General features: G+C 40.4%; 2 protein-coding genes across 16 annotated transcripts in view; both read right to left on the bottom strand.

Annotated features, from left to right (window-relative positions):
- LOC111567050 (contactin-1a) overlaps positions 1-301 on the bottom strand; it is a 75,981-nt gene extending 75,680 nt beyond the window's left edge. For both annotated transcript variants that reach the window (XM_023267907.3, XM_023267908.3), the window contains exon 1: positions 100-301. The gene's annotated coding sequence lies outside the window, so the exon portion shown is untranslated. The remainder of the gene's footprint in view (positions 1-99) is intronic.
- A 7,300-nt stretch (positions 302-7,601) lies between these two features.
- The window catches only part of LOC111567068 (neuronal cell adhesion molecule-like), an 83,409-nt gene continuing 71,121 nt past the window's right edge, over positions 7,602-19,889 (bottom strand). For 6 of the 14 annotated variants that reach the window (XM_023267940.3, XM_055009100.1, XM_023267942.3 and 3 more), the window contains 9 exons: positions 19,636-19,840; positions 18,100-18,222; positions 17,521-17,697; positions 15,832-15,891; positions 15,481-15,591; positions 13,860-14,021; positions 12,979-13,110; positions 12,586-12,664; positions 7,602-9,736 (listed from right to left, as the gene is read on the bottom strand). In XM_023267940.3, the coding sequence (XP_023123708.2) occupies positions 9,490-9,736; positions 12,586-12,664; positions 12,979-13,110; positions 13,860-14,021; positions 15,481-15,591; positions 15,832-15,891; positions 17,521-17,697; positions 18,100-18,222; positions 19,636-19,840 (1,296 nt within the window). In that variant the 3' untranslated portion in view covers positions 7,602-9,489. Of the gene's footprint in view, positions 9,737-12,585; positions 12,665-12,978; positions 13,111-13,859; positions 14,022-14,049; positions 15,592-15,831; positions 15,892-17,520; positions 17,698-18,099; positions 18,223-19,635; positions 19,841-19,889 lie in introns of those variants that run through there. The other 8 variants (XM_035947109.2, XM_023267948.3, XM_055009103.1 and 5 more) reach the window with 5 other exon arrangements.

The following is a 19,889-nucleotide window of genomic DNA, read 5'->3' as shown; positions in this document are numbered from 1 at the left end:
CACTGATTTCCCAGCTGTCAAAATGCTGCGCCCGGCTTCTCCAGGAATAAAAATCAGCCAGTTTTCAGCGGCTCTGCCCAGCGCCCTGCTTGTCCTTACCTTCCGTAGCGGCCAATAGCGTCCGTCCGAGTGTCCTTCGCGATGCTCACACCTGCTCAGCACCGCATCGCCGGGCGCTCAAGAGCAGGGAAAGAAACTGACGGAGCCGCGGTCCCGTCCCCCCGGATTGGATGAAGGCTTACGGCTGTCTGCTTAGGGGGGCGCTAGACCTGCCCGTTCCTCGGGATCACGGAGCACTGACTCCCCACAGCGATGTCCCTCCACAGCTCCGTCACAGCCTCCTTCATTTGAATATGAAATGATAGTTTACAGTGGGGGAGAGAAAGCGAGAGAATCTGTTCTGCAACGGGAAGTTATTTACTGTCTCCATGCGTTTGATGTTGGCGTGCTATAAGGTCAGCACTGACTCTTTTTGCTACTACATTAACCCTCCTGTTGTCCTCATTTACGGGCACCAAAAAAATGTTGTTTCCTTGTCTGAAAAAAATCCAAAAATTCAGCAAAAAAACTTCCCCCAAATTTCTGACAATTTGCAAAACCTTCAGGAAGAAAATTCCAATAATTCCTTAAAAGTTTCCCTTAAAAGTTTTATTTTTGTAAAAAAAATAATAATAATAATAAAAATAATAAAATAAAATAAAATCCCCCAAATTTAGCAAGAAATATCTTGTAAATATTTTTTAAAAATTAGTAAAAATCTTACCAAAAAAAATCCTAAAAATATCTACAGTGATTCCATATATATCAGTAAAACTTCTAATATTCTCTTAAGAACATTCACGTAAAAATTAACCAAAATCCAGCGAATTTCGAGTTGGTGTTCACTCAAAATAGTGATGGGTGAAAGTGAAATTTGCATTCAGAGTAACAAGCACTGTCATTAAAATGGACAATCTCACAAAGAAAACAATGTGTGGTTGTATGACTGCAGCAAAACTTGACATTTTCATTGTGGTATGTTGCTGCCCATAGGTGGTTGTTGTTGTTTCCTATAGTGATTAAAAGACTAGCGGAAGAAAAGGACAAAGCTGCCTGAAATGAGCAGCCAATGATAGGCTTAAACCTGCATCTTACATCTAATGGGTCAGACTGCCAGACTACACATAGTCAGACCATTCTGCAGCATAGAAGATTCTGACTGCACCTCATCATTGTTCTGCTATTGGAGGAAACAAAATCTTAAGCCTGTTTATATTTTTCTAAACCAATCAGATACCCTTTGAACTAAGTGAAGGATGCAGCAAAGTTGTCCCTTTAAATAGGGTGTGTTTCAAAGAGTTTGTGTTTTTATGTTATGTACTACAGCTACAGTACTTCTTGTTGCATGCAGAATGCATACAAATGGGCCAGACTACTTCCTCAAAATATTGCACATTCCTCATATATCATAGTCTGTTGTGTGAAATAAGCTTCCATCTGTGCACTCTCAAGTGTGTTTAGACTCGCGTGAGACAAGGGAGAAAATACATGTTGGCTTGCATACTGCAAAATCCAACTGGACATAGTAGGAAATACTGGTATTTTTGGCATACTGCATTCAGTATACTATGTATTGGGACTTCTTGTTTCTGGTGTACTATATAATATAGTAAGCGTGGATACTGGGAAACACCCATCGTCACAGGGGGATTGTCTTGGTGGAACATTTGCATGTGGGAGGTGAGCAGTGTCAATAAAATGGCTAATACACAAAAAAAGAGCCTGCAGGGCTGCCTTTTTATACAATCCAACTCCTCTGCAAAACTTGAAAGATTCAGTGTGGTAAGTTGCTAGTCCAGAGGTTGTTGTTGTTTCCCATAGTTAGGGAGATTCTGCCTTATATATCCACAATCTACATCCAGTGAGTCAAAACAGAGAACTACACTCATACTCATAGAACTGCAGTTACATCCAGTAACTAGTATTATTCTGGCAAAACTTCTCTGTGGAGCCACACATTTCTTGATGTTTCAATACAAATACATTCACCACACAGAACCACATACTTCTAACCAACCCAAAAATGTCTACACTGGCTTTGTATTTTAAGATTTCATATTATTATCACTGAAATGTGTACAGACGGTATAAAAATGCATCTGTTTTCCATATACAATTTAAAAATCATGTTTTTATTAGTTACAGTGTGTATAATATAGGTTTACCTTAGTTGTAGTTCTTGTGCAGACTCTTAAAGACTGTAGGGACTGAAGGGAAACTGCTTTGGAAACAAATGGTACAAACTGCTGAACACTACAAGACTGACCCAGAAACTGGTCCCAAAAGAAAGAAACAAAAGGCTGGATGGACACAGTGCGACGTCTCAACTACGTGGGTGAACTAGGACACCATAGCCATAAGGGTCTTACCTGTGGTAACTTATTTTATGTCATTTTAATTGTAAAAAGCTTAACTTTAGCAAACGTTGCAGATTTTAAATTAATCAAGAGGTTACATAAAACTGCCTATTAGCCTGTATATGAGTTCTCATGTACTACATAAAAGTCCTGCCTGCATAAGTAAATGGTAGGAGTGAGTGAAAAAAAAAAAAAAAAAAAAAAAACTACTATCTGGCCTATAATAAAGAGTTACGGTCTCAGCTGAGCCACCCCAATAAAAACTGAATGGCTCTGCCACTGCTCATGAAAACACAAAAGGGAGGCATCCTTCAACCTAGAATCATGTTTCATACTAGCATCACTGCTGTTTTCATAGAAGGCTAATTAGACTACTATATGTAGCTTAATTAAATCATATCATTAAAAAAGTTGCTGACACTTTTGAGACCACAGAGCTGCACAACAGCGTTCATAAGTTAATTTTGCATTAGCTAGATGCCTGATTTGCTAAACGAAATAGTTTAATGCCACTGTTAGCTAATGTTTCCAATATTTGCAGCAGTTAGCCCCTGGCTATGTATTGCTAGTTAGTTAACCTAGCAAGCTAGCTGTCTGAGCACAATAGCAGTCAAACATAACTAATATTAGCAAAGAGAGTAGTTTATTAACTAGCTTTTTTTCTTGACATATGCAAAATAAGGAGTTGTTTTTTTGAAAAGCTTTTGAATGTGTTTTTTTCCATTTAAAAACATTAGAGGCTAGCTACGAAGCCTCAGGGAGCTAATTTGACAAACAGCATACATGCTAGTAGCAATCATTTGTTTGGCTAAAGAATTTGAGTCCAATACTCACCTTCCTTTTAGCCTTATTTACTCTCCATTAACGACGTTTGCTCTTGAGAAAAATATCTGCATCTGTCAGCTTTTCTAGCTAATAGCTAACTAACTTTCCCTCGTGGTGTTGGGAGGACAGTACACAGTACGTTTAACCTTGCTAATTGCGGCTGAGGATAACAGCTGCTGATACTCAAATAAATATGCAGTCATGAAACTAACAGCTAATAGAGGACAAAAAACTTGTAAAGCTGCTCTGTTCCGTTTGGATTCTACCCAACCTGATCATTTCAGTTTGGATTTGGTCAGTGGAAATACCATAAACATTAGCACGTCTGGTGGCGTACACACACAAAACAGAAGAGTTGGACTTGTTTGTCACTTTTACCCACAAATAAGTGCTATTAATCATTTGTACTCTGGAATTACATAAGGCTTAGAATTGTTAACTGGTGCAGCAGGAAAGAGAAATACATCCTGCAAAACTGGCTTAATCTAATTCGTTCTAATACAGTTTTGTCTATTTACTCCTGTTGCCAGATTCGCTTAACCTCTGCAGTCCTTTCCTGCGATTCCTCACCTGCCAACCAGTTGCCCTCCGTGGTCTTATCCACAGCCGGAGCATCTCACACACCTGCTTCCCATTAACCAGCACTCTCAGTGTTACACTGCAGAAAACACCATGGATCATGTGCGCACTTAGCAGCTGAAGAAAAATAGTCTGTCAGAAATGTTGACAGTGAAGCTTTTCAGAGGCTTGGAGCACCACAAACTAAATTTCATTCCATTGTTTTGAGAGAGCAGCACCAGTTTCAGTGCCAGAAATCCTAATTCCCAGGTAGATAAATTGATCTGCATGTCTATACACCATTATCAGCAGTAGATGAGAATAAAGCATGACTGCAACCTGCATACTAACCGTCACACTGTTTTTCATCACGCAGATATCAAAAGGCCACCTCGACTAATTACAATGCCTTGCCCATGTGTCAGTCCAAACATGAGACCATCTCATTTCATCTCCCCTGGGATTAGATTTAAATCTCGAATGTAAACACCAAACAGCAAATAATAATCTGCTGTGGCAGAAGCCCATAAATAATGCAGGAATCTTTGAGAAAGAGCAGGGTAGAATTAATTGAAGGACTTACCCTCAGTGGGTGAATTTGGAGGAACATATCAAAGAAGCTCTTTTTAATGTGATCAGATACAGACTTTACATCAAGGTGACAGCCTTGTGTCAAGTTGGTTGTGGCTGCGGTGTTACAAAAAGGCATGGTTATTATTCAGAGTTTTCATCAAAAAAGCCTAATTTCCTCTGAGATGTGAACTGTTGTTAATACATAAGAAAAAAAGACATTATTCTCAGCCCAGAGGCATTGTATTAGAAAAATACGACACTCCACAGGAAAACACCAAGCCAAAAGGATTCAGGAACACTAAGGAAATTCATTAAATCCAAATGGAGCAGAATAATACGTGGCCCAAAAGGATATTATTCAGTGTGTTAGCGATCCAAGCTCTAGATGTATTCAACCCTCAGACAAACACTTTTGTTCCTCTTACAACATGGCAGTACAAATAGAGATGGATCCTGCTGGTGAATAACACTGTTACAAGGTTGGTCTCTGGGGTGGATAAGAGGAACAGCAAACACCCTGCTGTTTGAAGGAAAGAATAGGTGGCTGTCATCTATCTGCCTGGCAGAGGAGATGGAAGGACGGGAGGGAGATATGGGGGAGGGAAGGATAGAGGGTAAATGTGATTTAGCCCCAGTGATCTCCACAGGATCTCATGCAAAGGTAACCCCCCACCCATCAACCCAAATCCTCATGGGACATAGTGGGGGATGCTTGGGGAATAAGAATCAGGTTGAGGAAAGGTTATTATCCTGGTGCTATCTCGATCAAAACGGGGAAGGGGGGTTGATAGAGAGGGTTAATGTCAGATCGATATAACACAACACTCTCACTTTTGCACTTTTGCGCAATGAAAACTGCCACCATATGAGCTCATTGCCCCCCTGAGGAAAGACCGGCTACTTGGCTTGATAGAAACACTGGTGAATGAAATGATACCCTTATACCAGTGGAGGTGATTTCCCTCCTAGAGTTGTGGTTTTCAATTTTGGGCTAACGAAACCTACCATTCAGCCTCAAAACAGCTTGGACCTGACAGATGTGAGTATTCGTGTGTGGCTGTGTGTGTGTTGGCAAACCATTCGTCAGCCATATGGAAATGTCACAGAGTAATCATAAACAATTATCCTCCCCGGCTCTCAGAGCATCAGAGTAGGGCAAATTTGCATAAAGAGAGACACAAAGGCTCTGCCACTTACATTGGAGGAACAGGCGCCCTGAAGCTCTGCACACACTTAAAACATATCAGAAACTAAACGATGAGGTTTTCCTCATACGTGCTTTTGATATCCTTGATTCTGTGTAATGTGTTAGAGGGAAGCTTGTGAGCTCTGTAAGATCATGTCCTTCGCTTGAGCATCTGGGGTGCAAACAATGCGCTTTAAAGCTGGTCATTTAGGAACAAGACATCACAACAAGACAGTGTAATGATCTCTTTCCCCACTGAAGGCAGACTTCAGGTAGACATGAAACCAGCTGTAGATCAATTCCAACCAGGCTTTCTGCCTAGCAGTAAATCAAGGAGCTGGACACAGAGGAGCTGGGAATGGATAATGGATGCTATGGCAGATGTACAGCTGACACAGAATGAATCTCCTGAGGAGTGGGTGAGGAATGGGAAGGTGGAGGGAGGGGTTGACAAGAATCGGTGGTTGGGAGGGGGTTTGGACTTCAGAGGGGTAATGGGGCAGCTGCTTGTTTGGGAGCAATGATCACCAATTGATGGACAAATAATGTGATTCTGCTGCCATGGAAATAAATAGCTAAGCCTCTTACAGGCAGCAGACATAATTGAGGACAAGCGATGTCAACAGAGGGACAAACAAATTCATAAGCCTTCAGACTGTCAGCTAAAATGTAGGGTAATTGTGCATATTGTGATTTGAATACAATATATCAGCGAATGGTCCAATTGTGGTCTCTACATATTATAATTGTATTGCCTTTTCACGAAAGTTTCTAGCAATCACATTATCAGAAGCCAGTTCTATGGACAGTTTAGGTATGTGCATTAAACAGCATTTCTTACTGAGATTTTAAATGCCTGTTGCTTGGCTCAACCATCAGTGTAATTGCCTCTTATCACTAGATGGCAGTAAAGTCAAGAGGTAGAATCTGTCAAAGGCAAACAAATTGATGACTGAATCCTGCTGCTGAAGGTCATAAGTACTCTGAGATCCCTGCTGCTGAGCGTGAATCATTTATTTTGGTTAAAATAATGAAGATTTCAGTGCAGCTCATTGCAGTGGACAGTGAGGCACTCATCCTTTTGAAAATTCTCCTCAACGCCAAGCCTCACTTAGGAAATCCCAAATTAATAAATATATATGGAGCAATTCATCACTGCTGTTATTAACTTCAAACAATTCCATGAAATATCCCTAAACCGCTTTACCAGGGAAAAGGAATTAGCGTACCTGAACGAACAGAAGGCAAGAAACTCTTTGCCAGAGGTACGGAATGTAATTCCAAGATGTTAGATAGACAGACTTTGTTGCCTTCCTGACTTCATTGCTGTGTGATAATGCACCAGATGGCAGGCTGCTCTCCAGCCATTACTGACAATATGACTGTAATGGAAGTCGAAGTGCCACAAGTGAGCGCCAAAAAGACGGAGCCCAACTGTCGTGTTCCATAAGGCCTTCCTATAGACGCTTCTCACTAAGGAGACTGAGGCAGGTGTAGGCATCCATGTTAACACATCCCTCAGTTTTTTGTGCACTGTGCATTTGGAGACGTAGGTGTGTTCATGTGTGGTGTATTTGTTTTGTACGGGTTTTGGGAGCTTGAAATCTGATGTTTTGTTCGGATTTATTGTGACTTTCATTACATATTCATCGGGAAGTGTGGATTTCTTACCCCACAACACAAGTTACAGTACTCACACTTCATTGCTGAAGATTTAATTAGTGTTTTCCAGAGGTATTGCTTTGTGACCCTTTACACAAGGCCACAATCTGAGTAGACAAGAGATTCCTCCAGCAGAGTTGCTCTCTTGGTGCATAATTGCATCCATCGTTCCCCTGAATCCACTGCAGTGTAGCATACTGAAGTAGCACCTCATCACTTTTTATGTGGTATCATTGTTCGTTAGTGAATCATCTATGGCTGCATTACGTGGTAACATGCACTGAGTGAGTAACAGTGTTTTTTTGTTTTTGTTTTTTAATGAATCACTGAGTCTAAATCCATTAAGAGCATCATTTACTTCGAGAAAGGGCAATGACATTTTAAGTGAAGAGTCTGAAAACTTAAAGCAGATAATTATTTATTCATTCATTATATTTCCTGTAGTTTGAATTTCATACTTGCACTAAAAGGAAGGAAAAAAAAACTTAAATAGCGACAAAGAAAGTATATGTTAGTACAAATCTGTTCCTTAAATACAAAACCATTTGCAATATTGTCAGAAAAGAGCATCATTTTAGGAGTATAGTGGGACTGTATGGAAGCAATACAAATCAGAATAATATAATTCGGTGCATCATGATATTGTGTACAAAACCAAAGTAACTCGCTGCCAAGCAAATCAGGAAACAAGCAGATTTTGAATTAATGTGCAGTTTTCTGTCTAGTTAATTACAGTACAATGTACACAGTGCACAGCAAGAAAACAAAAGAATATATGTATATATTTATATATATATATTCTCTACAAGTAGTCTATATTTAATACAGTCCTATCAACAAGTTAAGCCGTATCATGCACAATGTTGCCGCTTAGGCTGCCTCACACGCTGCTCCTTGTCCCTGTACAATCGATTATGATATTTACAAATTCAACAAATATTCTACAGGTCTTTAAAAAAAAACAAAAAACTTGATGCAAGTTAAGAGAAAAGAAATCTTGATCCCATCCAAAGGCCCTCAAGTGTAGTTAGTACAAATGAACCACTTTTGCCTAATAGGAATTGAATAGCTAATGTACACACATCCGCACACACACACACAGACACACACACTCTCACAGATATCCGTACATTAATACACTGCAGAAATACTACCTGGTACTGTACATAATGGCTGTAGACTTTATGCACCAGAACTGATTTTAACAATGTTTTAATCTGATCCAATGTAGGTGCATTTAACTTCTTGGAGGAATCAAAGTCAGTTCTGTGTCTCAAGGCATGGGGAGGCGTCTTAGAAAAAAAAAAGATGACAAGTTTGTATGAATTATTCTTCCATCCTCAGAGTCCTCTTGTTAAGTTTGCCTCATCCATCCTTGAATGTAACTTCTGCAGTCGTACGATTGTCTCTGTTCCATACATTGAACTCCAGAAAGAGACTTCAGAAGTGAATCATTGTTTAGAAGAAAAGGCACTACCTGCTGAAGGAGCACAGCAGGGGAGCACTGAGGCAAGCTGTTATACTCTCAGTGCTCCCAGCTGGCCTTCAGACTGAGCTCATGGGAGGAGGTCACATGCAGGGCAAAGGCTGGGAGGTCATGTGACATGCCATGCAGCATTTCAGCTTCCTCCTTAATAGGTGCAGTCTGACAGAGCGGTGACAGATTAAAACGTATTAATGCCGCAGTGTCAAGCATGCTGTTTGCACTGCTCTCAAAACCTGCCTTGTGGATTGTAAATGCATCACCATGAATGTAATACACTCATATGATACACTACATGAATGTATTACATTATTACAGATTCCGGTACAAGCTTCTGTGTTGGAAGAAAAACACGAAGTAACAACTATTTACTTTAGACACTGAACACTATTTGAACATAGCAGATAATATAATAACCATTAACATAAACAAATATAGCTCAGACAAGCACTGCATAGTCTATATGAGATTCCAGGTAAGAATGCAACACTTGTTAATATCAAAGTGTTAAGTAATATATGGATTTAGGTAATATAAGGTATTTTGTGTACTGGTAAAATCAAAGTTACAGTTGAGCTACTTCCTTCCTAGATGCTGCTTAGGCAGTAATTATGTAGGTAATGGTTTTCCAAGCTTCTCCCTAAAGATTTCCAGTGTCTTTAATGAGTCTCATGTGTGGAACTGGGGATGGATGTGTGATCATAAAGCCATGCTGCGTCGGGACAGCCCTCAAAGAGAAAAGTGGGGATCGAGGGGATGCGAGCAGTCTGAGCAGCACCTCACACTGCTATGTGAGGACTTGCTGGCTACACAAAAGAGTTCAAGGAGTTCATGGCATTTATAGGGGACGGGGCCTCCGAGCTCTCATGGCCCTCAGCAGTGTCCCTGCTGGCACTCTTTCCACTATACTGGCCGATAAAGGAGCCATCCTCGTTGAACTGTCCGTCTCCTCCTTCCCCGTAGTCAACTAAACTGTCGTCACTGTCGTCTCTCTTAACTGTCCCATTAGACGGCGTGCGGCTCCCTTTTAATGGTTTATGGTCCTCATTGTCACTGAAGGAGAAAATGACATGCAGGTGTTACAGCTGAGATGGTGTGACAGATGCAACAAGGAGATTAGTGATCACTTTTTTAGATGGAGCGCTGAGCTGCCAATTATTCCTTTTGCCACAACCTACTGAATTTGGTAGATAATGGCAAAGTCAGTCATATGAATGCGCAGCAGGGAACATTTTTGCTCACTGCACAAGAATCACATTTGAATTTGTCTTGCTCCATGTCTAAAAAATGGAGGCCATGAATGATTAGTTGGTTTCCATCAAGCAACGGGGGAATAAAGCTCAAGCAGTCATACCCTGTTCAAATTCCCCCTGAAACCAAATATGAAGTGGTAAATGTGCTGTTTGACAGAAAGCATTTCCGCCCCCCCCTCCCCCAAGACAGAGGTTGTGATGAGAAACAGAAAACCCAACGCAATGATGTGAATAAAACTTGGAAAGCAAGGTTTCAGCCAAACATCCCCCGAAGCAAGCATGATAATAATCACAAATTGGCAAAATGCATGAAAAGTCTGCAAAGAAAGTTTTCTTTGGACATCAGAGAATTGAAAACATTCCACATACATGAACATCAATGAGATACGATCACAAAGCCATCATAATGTTGCAATGTTCTGAAACTTAACATAGTAGATAATAATCTGAATCCATTTAGGGGAAAAGACTAACACAGAGAATACTGATTTGAATGGTCTATCTATGCACTGCACATGATGAAGGCTTTATGACCAAATATTAAACTTGATGAGAGCTGTGAAACCTGGCGAGCTTTTTTCTCCACGGTGATTCAGTGGCACTGACCCTTTTCACATGCTAGACTCACAAAACAATGAGCCCCGACCCTCCAACACACCATCATCGTCCCTTACCTTTCCTGAGACCTACACCCCCTGCGGTCGGATGAGAACCTCCAGCTGAGATCCCACACAAACCGTCATTCCTACACATTATTGCACTATGCACACACTTGAGAAGATTGAATATTTCTATCTTAGCGTTGCACTTTTGACACGCAAACATGCCACGTACAGTACAAGTACAGTTCAAACCTAAAGTTTGCTCCCCTGCAGTCAAACAGAACAGCTCAGTTGAGTTAAGTTATGCCTTTATTGACATACTGTTAGGTTCCAGCTGAGCATAATGAAACAGCATGGATCTAAAGAATACTCTCACAAAGGCACTATAATATTTGTACACTTTGCCTTATGATTTGTCTACTGTTTTTTGAGTTAATATCCACTGGGGAGGTCCTCTTGCTGTGTAATTTCTGTAGATTTCTAAAGTAATATCAACAAGACCAAAACCAATAATATACTGATTCCACAAATAATTGTATTTTAACCATACACCTCAACTGCTGTCCAAAAACTATCAAAAACACATCCATGGGCCACATTGTATCATTGGGCAACATGTTCCTTCATTACAATGAACATGGGCAACATTAATAAGCCAACAGCACATTTACTGTCCTGCTGTTTTAAATATTTAAAAGCACAACAAATCTGCCACTGAATAGTCTCCCAACAAATAAACTGTTTTTTTCCAAAGTCTGCACTGTTCAGCTGTTTTAAGAAGATTTATAGCCTTTTCTGAAGTTAACGGATATATTTGTGACATGTTTTTAAAGATCTTAGTCTTGAGGGGGAGTTGGAATTGAGGGCCACAGTATAAAGAGATAAACTACAATATTGTTGGTTTTGATCTCTTCACAGAATTTGTCGTCAAAACAAAAATGTGTGTCCCCAGTCTGATCCAGTAAGAATTACTACTGGTCAAGAAAAGCCACTGGCCTGTTAGAAACAGCATCAAACAGCTCCTGCACAGTCAGTCAAGATTGCTTCCCTCGGACATGCTGATAGTTTCATATTAGATCCATATGCATATATATATATAATTATATATACTGTATGTCTATATATAAACAATAAACCCATTCAACACATTATTGCCTAGAGCAAATTCTCATACAGTATATCAGATGTTATAATCATGCATATCACATATTTTTATATATATGTATTTATCACAGCATAAAATCCATAGAACAGATTTATGTATACGTAATACAAAAAGGAATAGAAAATATAAAAGCAAGACCATCTTATAAATCCACTTATAAAAAACAATATTCAAAAATGCTAGATATACAGAATTAAAGTGCTTCATTCTTCTTTATTCGACGAGCGGTTGGAGAAGCGGCCTAGAAAGAGGATGCTAACAAGCATAGCTGGATAACTGCTGTAAGTTAGCAGGAATGATGGTTTCAGTGGTTTTCAATCCTATCAGGGTCATGTATGTCAGTAGCAATACACTAGGCAAAGTGTTAATATTATATATACTGTACATACAATGTATATGAATAGCTTATTAGTTGGAATGGGATTCAATGCTTGGGGTCGGTTTAGGATGCGTTGCAAATGAATCTAGCTTATGGATTTTTTCCTGACAGTCTTATTTGAAAACATCCAAAACCCTAAATCCCTTAAACCTGAAGAATCCTGCTTCTCAAATGACACCACAATGCCATATGAAGCACACACAAAAGAGTCCAAGACAAGCAGCATCCAGGACGTCCCAGAACCCAGGAAAAAAAAAAATCTTGTGCTTCACGGTGGCGGAAGTTCAGATCGGGGGTACTTCCTCTTGATGCTATGACATTTTGTTGTTCGTGATTCTGGGTCATTTATTTGTCGGCTGTAAGGGTTGAGAAGAGGGAGGGAGTGCAGAGCTCCCGCCCAGCCGGAGAGAGAGAGCAGATCTGGGCAGAAAGCAGGCACAGGGCAAGGGTTGATGGGTAAAATGGGCTCTGGGTTCTCCAGAGGCCGGGACACTTTCTCTCACCTGTATTCCACAAAAGTACAGTCATCGTCTTTCATGGGCTGGAACTCTGGGTCTGTGTGTGCATCCTCCTTCTCTTTGACTGGTAAGATAAAGGAAACCATTCAGACAAAGCAGCATATAAAACACGGTAAGAGAGAATAACAGTCTTTTCCTCTTTTTCCTTTAAATGGAATAATGTGTATAGGCAGCAACAATGAGAAAAATGTCTAATTAGAATACAAAAACATGACAAGGATGTTGTTTTAGTAAAAATCTATCTTCAATCTGGGACTGTTTAGTACGTTTTTAGAGCAAAAATGACCAAAACTTTAATCCTCAAATCCAAACAAAAGCATTAAAGTGTGACTTTATGTAAGAGTGTTGGTGTACGGTGGTGTTTGTGCTGCTACTCACCAGGGTATTTCCCTCCTTTATTCCTCTGGATGAAGCAGATTATGAGAAGGATCAGGATGAGCAGAGCGATGGCACACATGAGGCCAATGAACCATCCCTGAGTGGCGATGTCCACCTGTCTGCTCGCCACAGCTGGCCCGAAGAGGAGAGGAAGTGTTAACATTTAGAAATGCACTCTTTTCCCATCTTTTCCCCAGTGGTAAGGGGAAAAAATAGACACACTTATCCATAATTATGTGCTCAAACAAATATGGAACATCAAGTCAGGGTTACGCATTGTTTTTGCAGATAATGTGTCTACTAGTTAGAAATTTCGCTCCATGAGTGGATCATGATTTCACATTGTTACTGAAAAAGACAACTTTCATGTTAGTTAGAAGTCTCCAGGATTATATTAATGGTGACTTGAAGCCCATTAGTAGTAGTACACAATCTAAGAAATCAAGTGGGCACACAATCACATACACACACACACACACACACACACACACACACACACACACACACACACACACACAGACGATCACAATTACACACAAACACGCAGGTTTACTGTGGACGATATTAGGTTGGATATTACAACACTAAACACACAGTGACCTTCTATATTAGCATATCTGCTTTTTTTAAATTCCCAAATCTACAGCAAGACTGACATTAAATATGCTGAAATTAAACCATACAGTCATGCATGCTGCTATATGATGCCTCTACGTCACTACAGTACATGCCTGGCATACAGAGTGACCACAACACATCTGTTAAACCCATGCTCAACTGGGTAGAATTACACAACGGCACAAACTACTGCACACTCTACACAGTGCAACGCTCGGCTCGGCTGGATCACGACGGAGGCGACCGCCCAGGAACTGCCTCACCTGGGACCGTGACCAAAAGCTCCTCGGAGCAGTGGAGCGGCTGGTCTTGGTGACCCTTGGCCACCAAACGCACCCTATAGGAGAGGCCCTCCTTTAAGCCTTTCAGCATAAAGTTCTGAGAGCCATTCACGAGCTCTTTCTGCCACTCCTCTTCTCCTTCACCTGCAGGAGGGACGTTCATGAAAGAGGCATGTTTGAGGGAGCGAACACAGATTCAAATGGGCCATGAAGATCAGACATTATAGGAGCTATTTGGCTAAAAAAAAAAAAAAAAAAAATCTACTGCTATTGTATTACACTTGAGACAATAGTTAATATTCATGGAGTTTTTAAAAATCCATTAAGTTTCTGAATGAATTATTATGGTGTCCTTGAAAGCTCAACACACTGCAACTTCAGAAAAAGTATGCAAATCAAGAAAAACCATTTCAGCAATTTGGCAACATGTGCAGCATTTAAAAAAAGCTGAATGAGTACTTTACAAAGCTGTGATTCTACTGTTCACTTCCATTGTGTTCTGTGCGACTTGCAGCGTTTCTGTATTGGACTGGGTTTTCTTGGTCCAGGTTTTAATAGTATGTCAATACATTTTCTATTTAATTCAGCACAAAGCTTGCCCTCATGATTTGCACCATTTGGCAAAATGGTAAACAAAACAATGGATTAAGGCACAATTTATGGAGACACATTAATGTCCTCTTTGTGATGAATTGTTTGATCATTTAGCCACATCACTATGTCAAAATCCTACTTTACCGTCCACTACTTTAGAGTGAGGCTGCAGAACATATAGATGTGCAATACTCACACTGCAAGAAGAGCAAATTAATTCCAACACCTGATACAAAATTAAACTCCAACAGTTCGCGTTTTCCATGTCTAATTAAATTAATCTGTGACCACTGAAGTCAGCACCACAAGGCTCTGGATGATGAGAGCAAAGCCAGATATGAACGGAGTCGCTAGCTGTAAACTCTAAGTCTCTTCATCAAAATGCTGTACAAGTGTTGCCAAATTGGCGCTGATTTCTTGTCTGTTTCATTCTGTTTTGTCTATCTCCATGAGATGTCTTAAAGTGCAGTGCATTGCGCTGTCAGGGCCACTTGTTCATAGTCATGCAGTAATGAGCTTAATATGAAATGTGCTGTGACTGCTGATCACATGCTTGCGCTTTTGATAACAACATTTTCTAAATTACTGGAATCTATTATTATGATCTTCACTAATTGAATCCATTAAACAGTAGGTGCGAGAGAGCCATACTACAGCAGCACTGTGTTTTTCATCCTCGCTGCAGGTGGATAAAAACAATGGAGAGCACTTCAGTCAGACTCGGCTGGCATAACAAGAATGTTTGTGCTGCTTTTTATGATGTTTGTCTACAAAAGTTCCATCCAGATTGTCACGGGAAATGCACACAGTTCTAGACAATACCAGCGCTGAGTGATTAGCAATCCAATCACAGAGAGGCTTGTTTATCACATCTGGGTCTACTTTGGCAGGAGCCAGCATTAGCACGAGCCAATATTTCTATTCACCTGCACCAGCCGATAATGAAGTAGGAGTCTCTTGCCACCTATGCATGGAACTGACACGTAAGTAGGTGTGTTGTTTTCCTTACTGTTTTTTACTATGTATTCTACATAAACGTTTTTCTCCGGGCCCCAGTACTCCCAACTGATCAGGGCCCCGTCTTCACCAACGGCGTAGCTAACGTTTCCAAAAGGACTCGCTGAGCACACAAGAGAAAAGACAACCATCAAGAAATGCCTGCTATGCAAAGGACAATCCTGTAATCTGCAAATTCTTTGCTGTTATTATAAGTCCCGTTGCATGCTCTTAACATCACTGAATCGAGGTCCTCACAACTTTACATAAGTAGCAAATCTGGACACTATACCACCAAAAAACACTGAATACACAAAGCTAATCATATGACTGTATTTTGCTAAAATCACAACAGAATCTGTACCCTTGTGGGGTGGACGACGCGGTGGCGACCATGCAATGGGATGAGAGGTTTGGGTATTCCCTGTGAACAACATGAAGAGGGGTAAAGACAGAACCACACACATACGAGACACCCACAGACGCAAACATTTTTCACAGCAGAGACACAGCAGACACTTAAGTCATTATACACAGAGAGCACAGTTCATTGGCATGCCAAGCGAACCCTTGCCATGCAGCAGGAAAGCATCGCCAGCAGCTGCCATGGAAGAGGTAAGAAGGGGTCAAAGTAGCCAAAGGCACAGTGAAAGGAAAAACACTGAAAAAGCAGCCGAGCACTTTGAAAAGACTCATCTAGCTTTATCACGTGGCATGAAAAAGGCACATGTCACATAGCATCTTTATCTATGTGGCTTTGAACTTTCCCCAGCTTTGAACTCAGCCAAGCGTTTTGGCAGGTTGCAGAATTTGATAGAGGCGAGGGGGAAATTGCTCAAAGATGAGGAGGACATGCTTGCAGTGGGTGTGGCTGTATCTGTGCAACAGGCATCTGCCTGGATACACCACATCTACACCAATCTGTGATATTAGAGCTTGTACAGAGAAAAGAAATGCAGAGAAACAACAGGACAGGGGTCATTATGCCCCCAACCTGCGTCACGTTTAGATCACCGAGACAGTAATGTGTTCATGCTGTGTAAGGCTAAAGTCAAGTGAAGATTAGATGCTCAGTCTGACAGCAGCTGCATAATAAACATGAGTCATCTTGTGTAACAATGTAACTGGATCACACTCATACATAATTTAACATGAACATGGATGAACAGCTTATGTATACCATGCGATGTAAAAGGCTAAAAACAAATGAAATATTGTGCTGTACACTGAACATTTAACATGCACACGTCACATAATCTGATAGAACAGTCGGATGTGATTACTTTCATGATCAAATAAGCTCAATTAATTTCTGGAGAATTCATGCTATTCTCTATTACATACAAATAAATCTTTAAATTGCTTGTTTTGTCTGACTAGCTTTCCAAAACCACAGACTGCTGTTGTATTTGAGATGCTAGGACCAGAAAATATCAAGCAATTTTGTTTTTAAAATATGCCTTTTCTTCTAAATTGTCGTCTAGTGTTTCTGTCAATTAATCAACAAACTGACTTATTGTTTCTGCAGTGTATAAAAAATAGAACACCATGCACTAATGTTTTTTTCAGTGTAAGCAGTGTGTAATACAAATAAAATGAAAACATGTTGTACAGGTCTTCTTCGGTACACCAAACTTTATACAACATTCATTATTTTTATCTTTATCAGGGTGGTATCTGAGGCCATTTTTGGTTTCCTGAGATCACTTACAGATCATACATAAGCGTGGAGTTTGAGATTGGGCGAATATTAACTCCTCAGGAATAAGAAAAATGAACATACAGTAATAAAACTAATATTCTTCTCTATCAGATACAATCTCTGATCTTCGGTTCAACTTTTAGGAATAATGTATTGTGTACTGAAGAGTTTTCTGATTTTAGAAAGACACCAAGTGATGGATAAATTAACAGGATTTTTGAATCCTCTCACCTAAATTATCTAGAGGTAATTGACATTCATCAGCTTTAATATTCTTACAGGCTTCATGTGGAAGAAATATGAGTGTTATTTAGGTAACAGTCTTCTACTTGTCTGTATTTGATGACTTACCTTCATCCATGATGGGGACAACTTCCTGAGTAATGGCGGGGCCTGGTCCAGTGACTGTTTTGGCATTCAAATAAAACTTGTAGCGTGTGCTGTACTTGAGGGTGGGCAAAGTGATTGAGGTCTCATTGGCGGCCAGGGCCACCTCCTCCACTGGGCCCAGTTCATTGGAGTTATTGACTACAGAGGTGAAGGATGGGCGACAAGAATAATGGGATGGGGGGTGGAAGTTGGGAAGCAGTCAGGTAAGTTGAATAGAGATATGAGGAGGGCGGGGTTGTAGACGGAGCGTCATGGATGAGGAAGGTGGAAATGGGAGCATTTGGAGCACAGAGGTGTAGGGTTCAGAAATAGAAGGTAGGAGTGACCAAAGTTGATTTGTTAATTTGTGTTGTTGAACTTTAGGCAAAAAAAATGCTACTCTAAGCCTTAATTTTTGCTATTTTCTGTCTAATATTCTGACCAGAATGACAGAACAAGACATGAAAAAGAATGACATACAAAACTGCAAACTACATGAAGGAAGGTGGCATTTGCTAGGTAATGACACAAAACCTTACTTGTTATAGAAAAAAGCCTCACCTGGCTGATATTTGAGTGTGTAGCCAGTAATGTGTCCATTGCGGTCATGAGGAGGACCCCATTCAAGGGTCAGAGAGTCCAGGTTTGGGTTAGAGACCAACAGCGAACTAGGAGGCCCTGGCACTACAGAAAGACATGAATTACAAAACCTTTCACAAGTTTATCAAAGTAAAGCTTTGCACTGTAACTGTAAATGATGTTTTAAATAAACGACTGAAATGAGGCACAAAGTGAGTCAGCCTTCTTGAACATTTCAGGGTCTTTCTTTATGCAGAATGTCCAACATTAATACTTTAAGTCCTCCTCCAGTCGAACGGTGTTTTGCTTATTTCTGGTTCATTTGGATGTTTGACCTTCACTGCGTGTGTCGGCACTTTCACATTCCTCTGCTTAAGTGGGAATGTTTCATTGCGCTTGGCATAAAGCTCAGTTTAAAACATGTACTTACAAGCACTGCTTGCGACATTACAAGTAGTTTGAAAGCCAGTCATGGTCCTTAAACATGTGTGATGTGGAAATTTGAAGCCTCCAGTGTACATCCACTGAGACTTTTCACTGAAGCAAAGCACATCTTGTTCCTAGCAGTTACACTTTGAAATGACAAATATCTACGTCTTTGTAGATTTTGGATTTTTTACTGACAGAATGAGTAGCCGTGCATTTAAGAATGAACAATACAAAACATATCAGAAACAAAATACTATTCAAATAAGTGTATTTTTATCACCGATGGCTTGCCAGGAGTGCAGATTTTTCTTTTCTTTTTTTTTTACAGAATCTTGTTACCATAAAGAGTTTTTACATGACACATTTAGAATATAGTCATTTTAATGAAAATCACAATTTTAAGTGTAAATTTGGTTAAGTTTTATAATAAAGCAGAATATGAGTGGTTCAGACACTGTGGGGTTGTTGAAAACCCAAAGATTCTTCCTGCTTTTAGAGTTCCTGGCTCTGATAAATCATGTCATTTTGGTGATTTTTTAAAAGACAACAGGCCTTCTAAGCCTGTCAGAAGGTTGTGGGGTTCAGAGAGTTATGCAATATCCACATTACCTTGCGGGGCAGCTGAATTGCCGAGAGATTTGTGCAATCATGAGATAATCCACCTTGCCAAGCCTCAGACTATGTGCTTGGAGCCGATCTACAGTTGCTCTGACATATCTGCATCCGTTGAGGAATCACTGGCAGCTACGGCTCTGTTTTATGGTGTGATTTAGACTGTGATGGATGATGTCAAGCTGGTGGTTCATCCAGTCACTTGGCAAATATTTTTTGAAAGTGCCTTCCCTTTTCCATTTACAACTTTTAAGATGGATCTGTGTAACAAACCATCTGGAACATTTGGTTTTACCCACATAAATCAATAATGTATGGAAAATCATCATTCAGTATTTGGTAACTGTTCATAACGTGACATTTAGGCCTGAACATGATACTGACTGTTGAGTACCTCTTTACCCCTAAAAAATGTAATAATGTCAGCTCTCATATGAAAAAATTACACAGAGAAAAGGTGTTTCCGCCCTCTCTTACCTCCCTCTGGCATCTTAAACTGCTGGGTTGGGCTCGGGGGACCCTCTCCTTTGCCGTTATAGACCCTGACATTGAATGAGTAGAGGCTGAAGGGGTGCAGACCAGGCAGCATGCCACGGGTGTGGTTCCCGCTGAAGGTCAGGATGTCCTTCTCCATATGATCAGGGTTGTGCTTGTGGAGGCTGTGCTTTCTCCAGTAGTACACCTGCAAGGCACAGGTAATATACACTTACTGACCTTTCGTGTGATTATGT

Source organism: Amphiprion ocellaris, chromosome 3 (assembly GCF_022539595.1).
Source record: "Amphiprion ocellaris isolate individual 3 ecotype Okinawa chromosome 3, ASM2253959v1, whole genome shotgun sequence".
NCBI lineage: Eukaryota > Metazoa > Chordata > Actinopteri > Pomacentridae > Amphiprion > Amphiprion ocellaris.
This window is presented reverse-complemented; position numbering and strand designations above follow the sequence as displayed.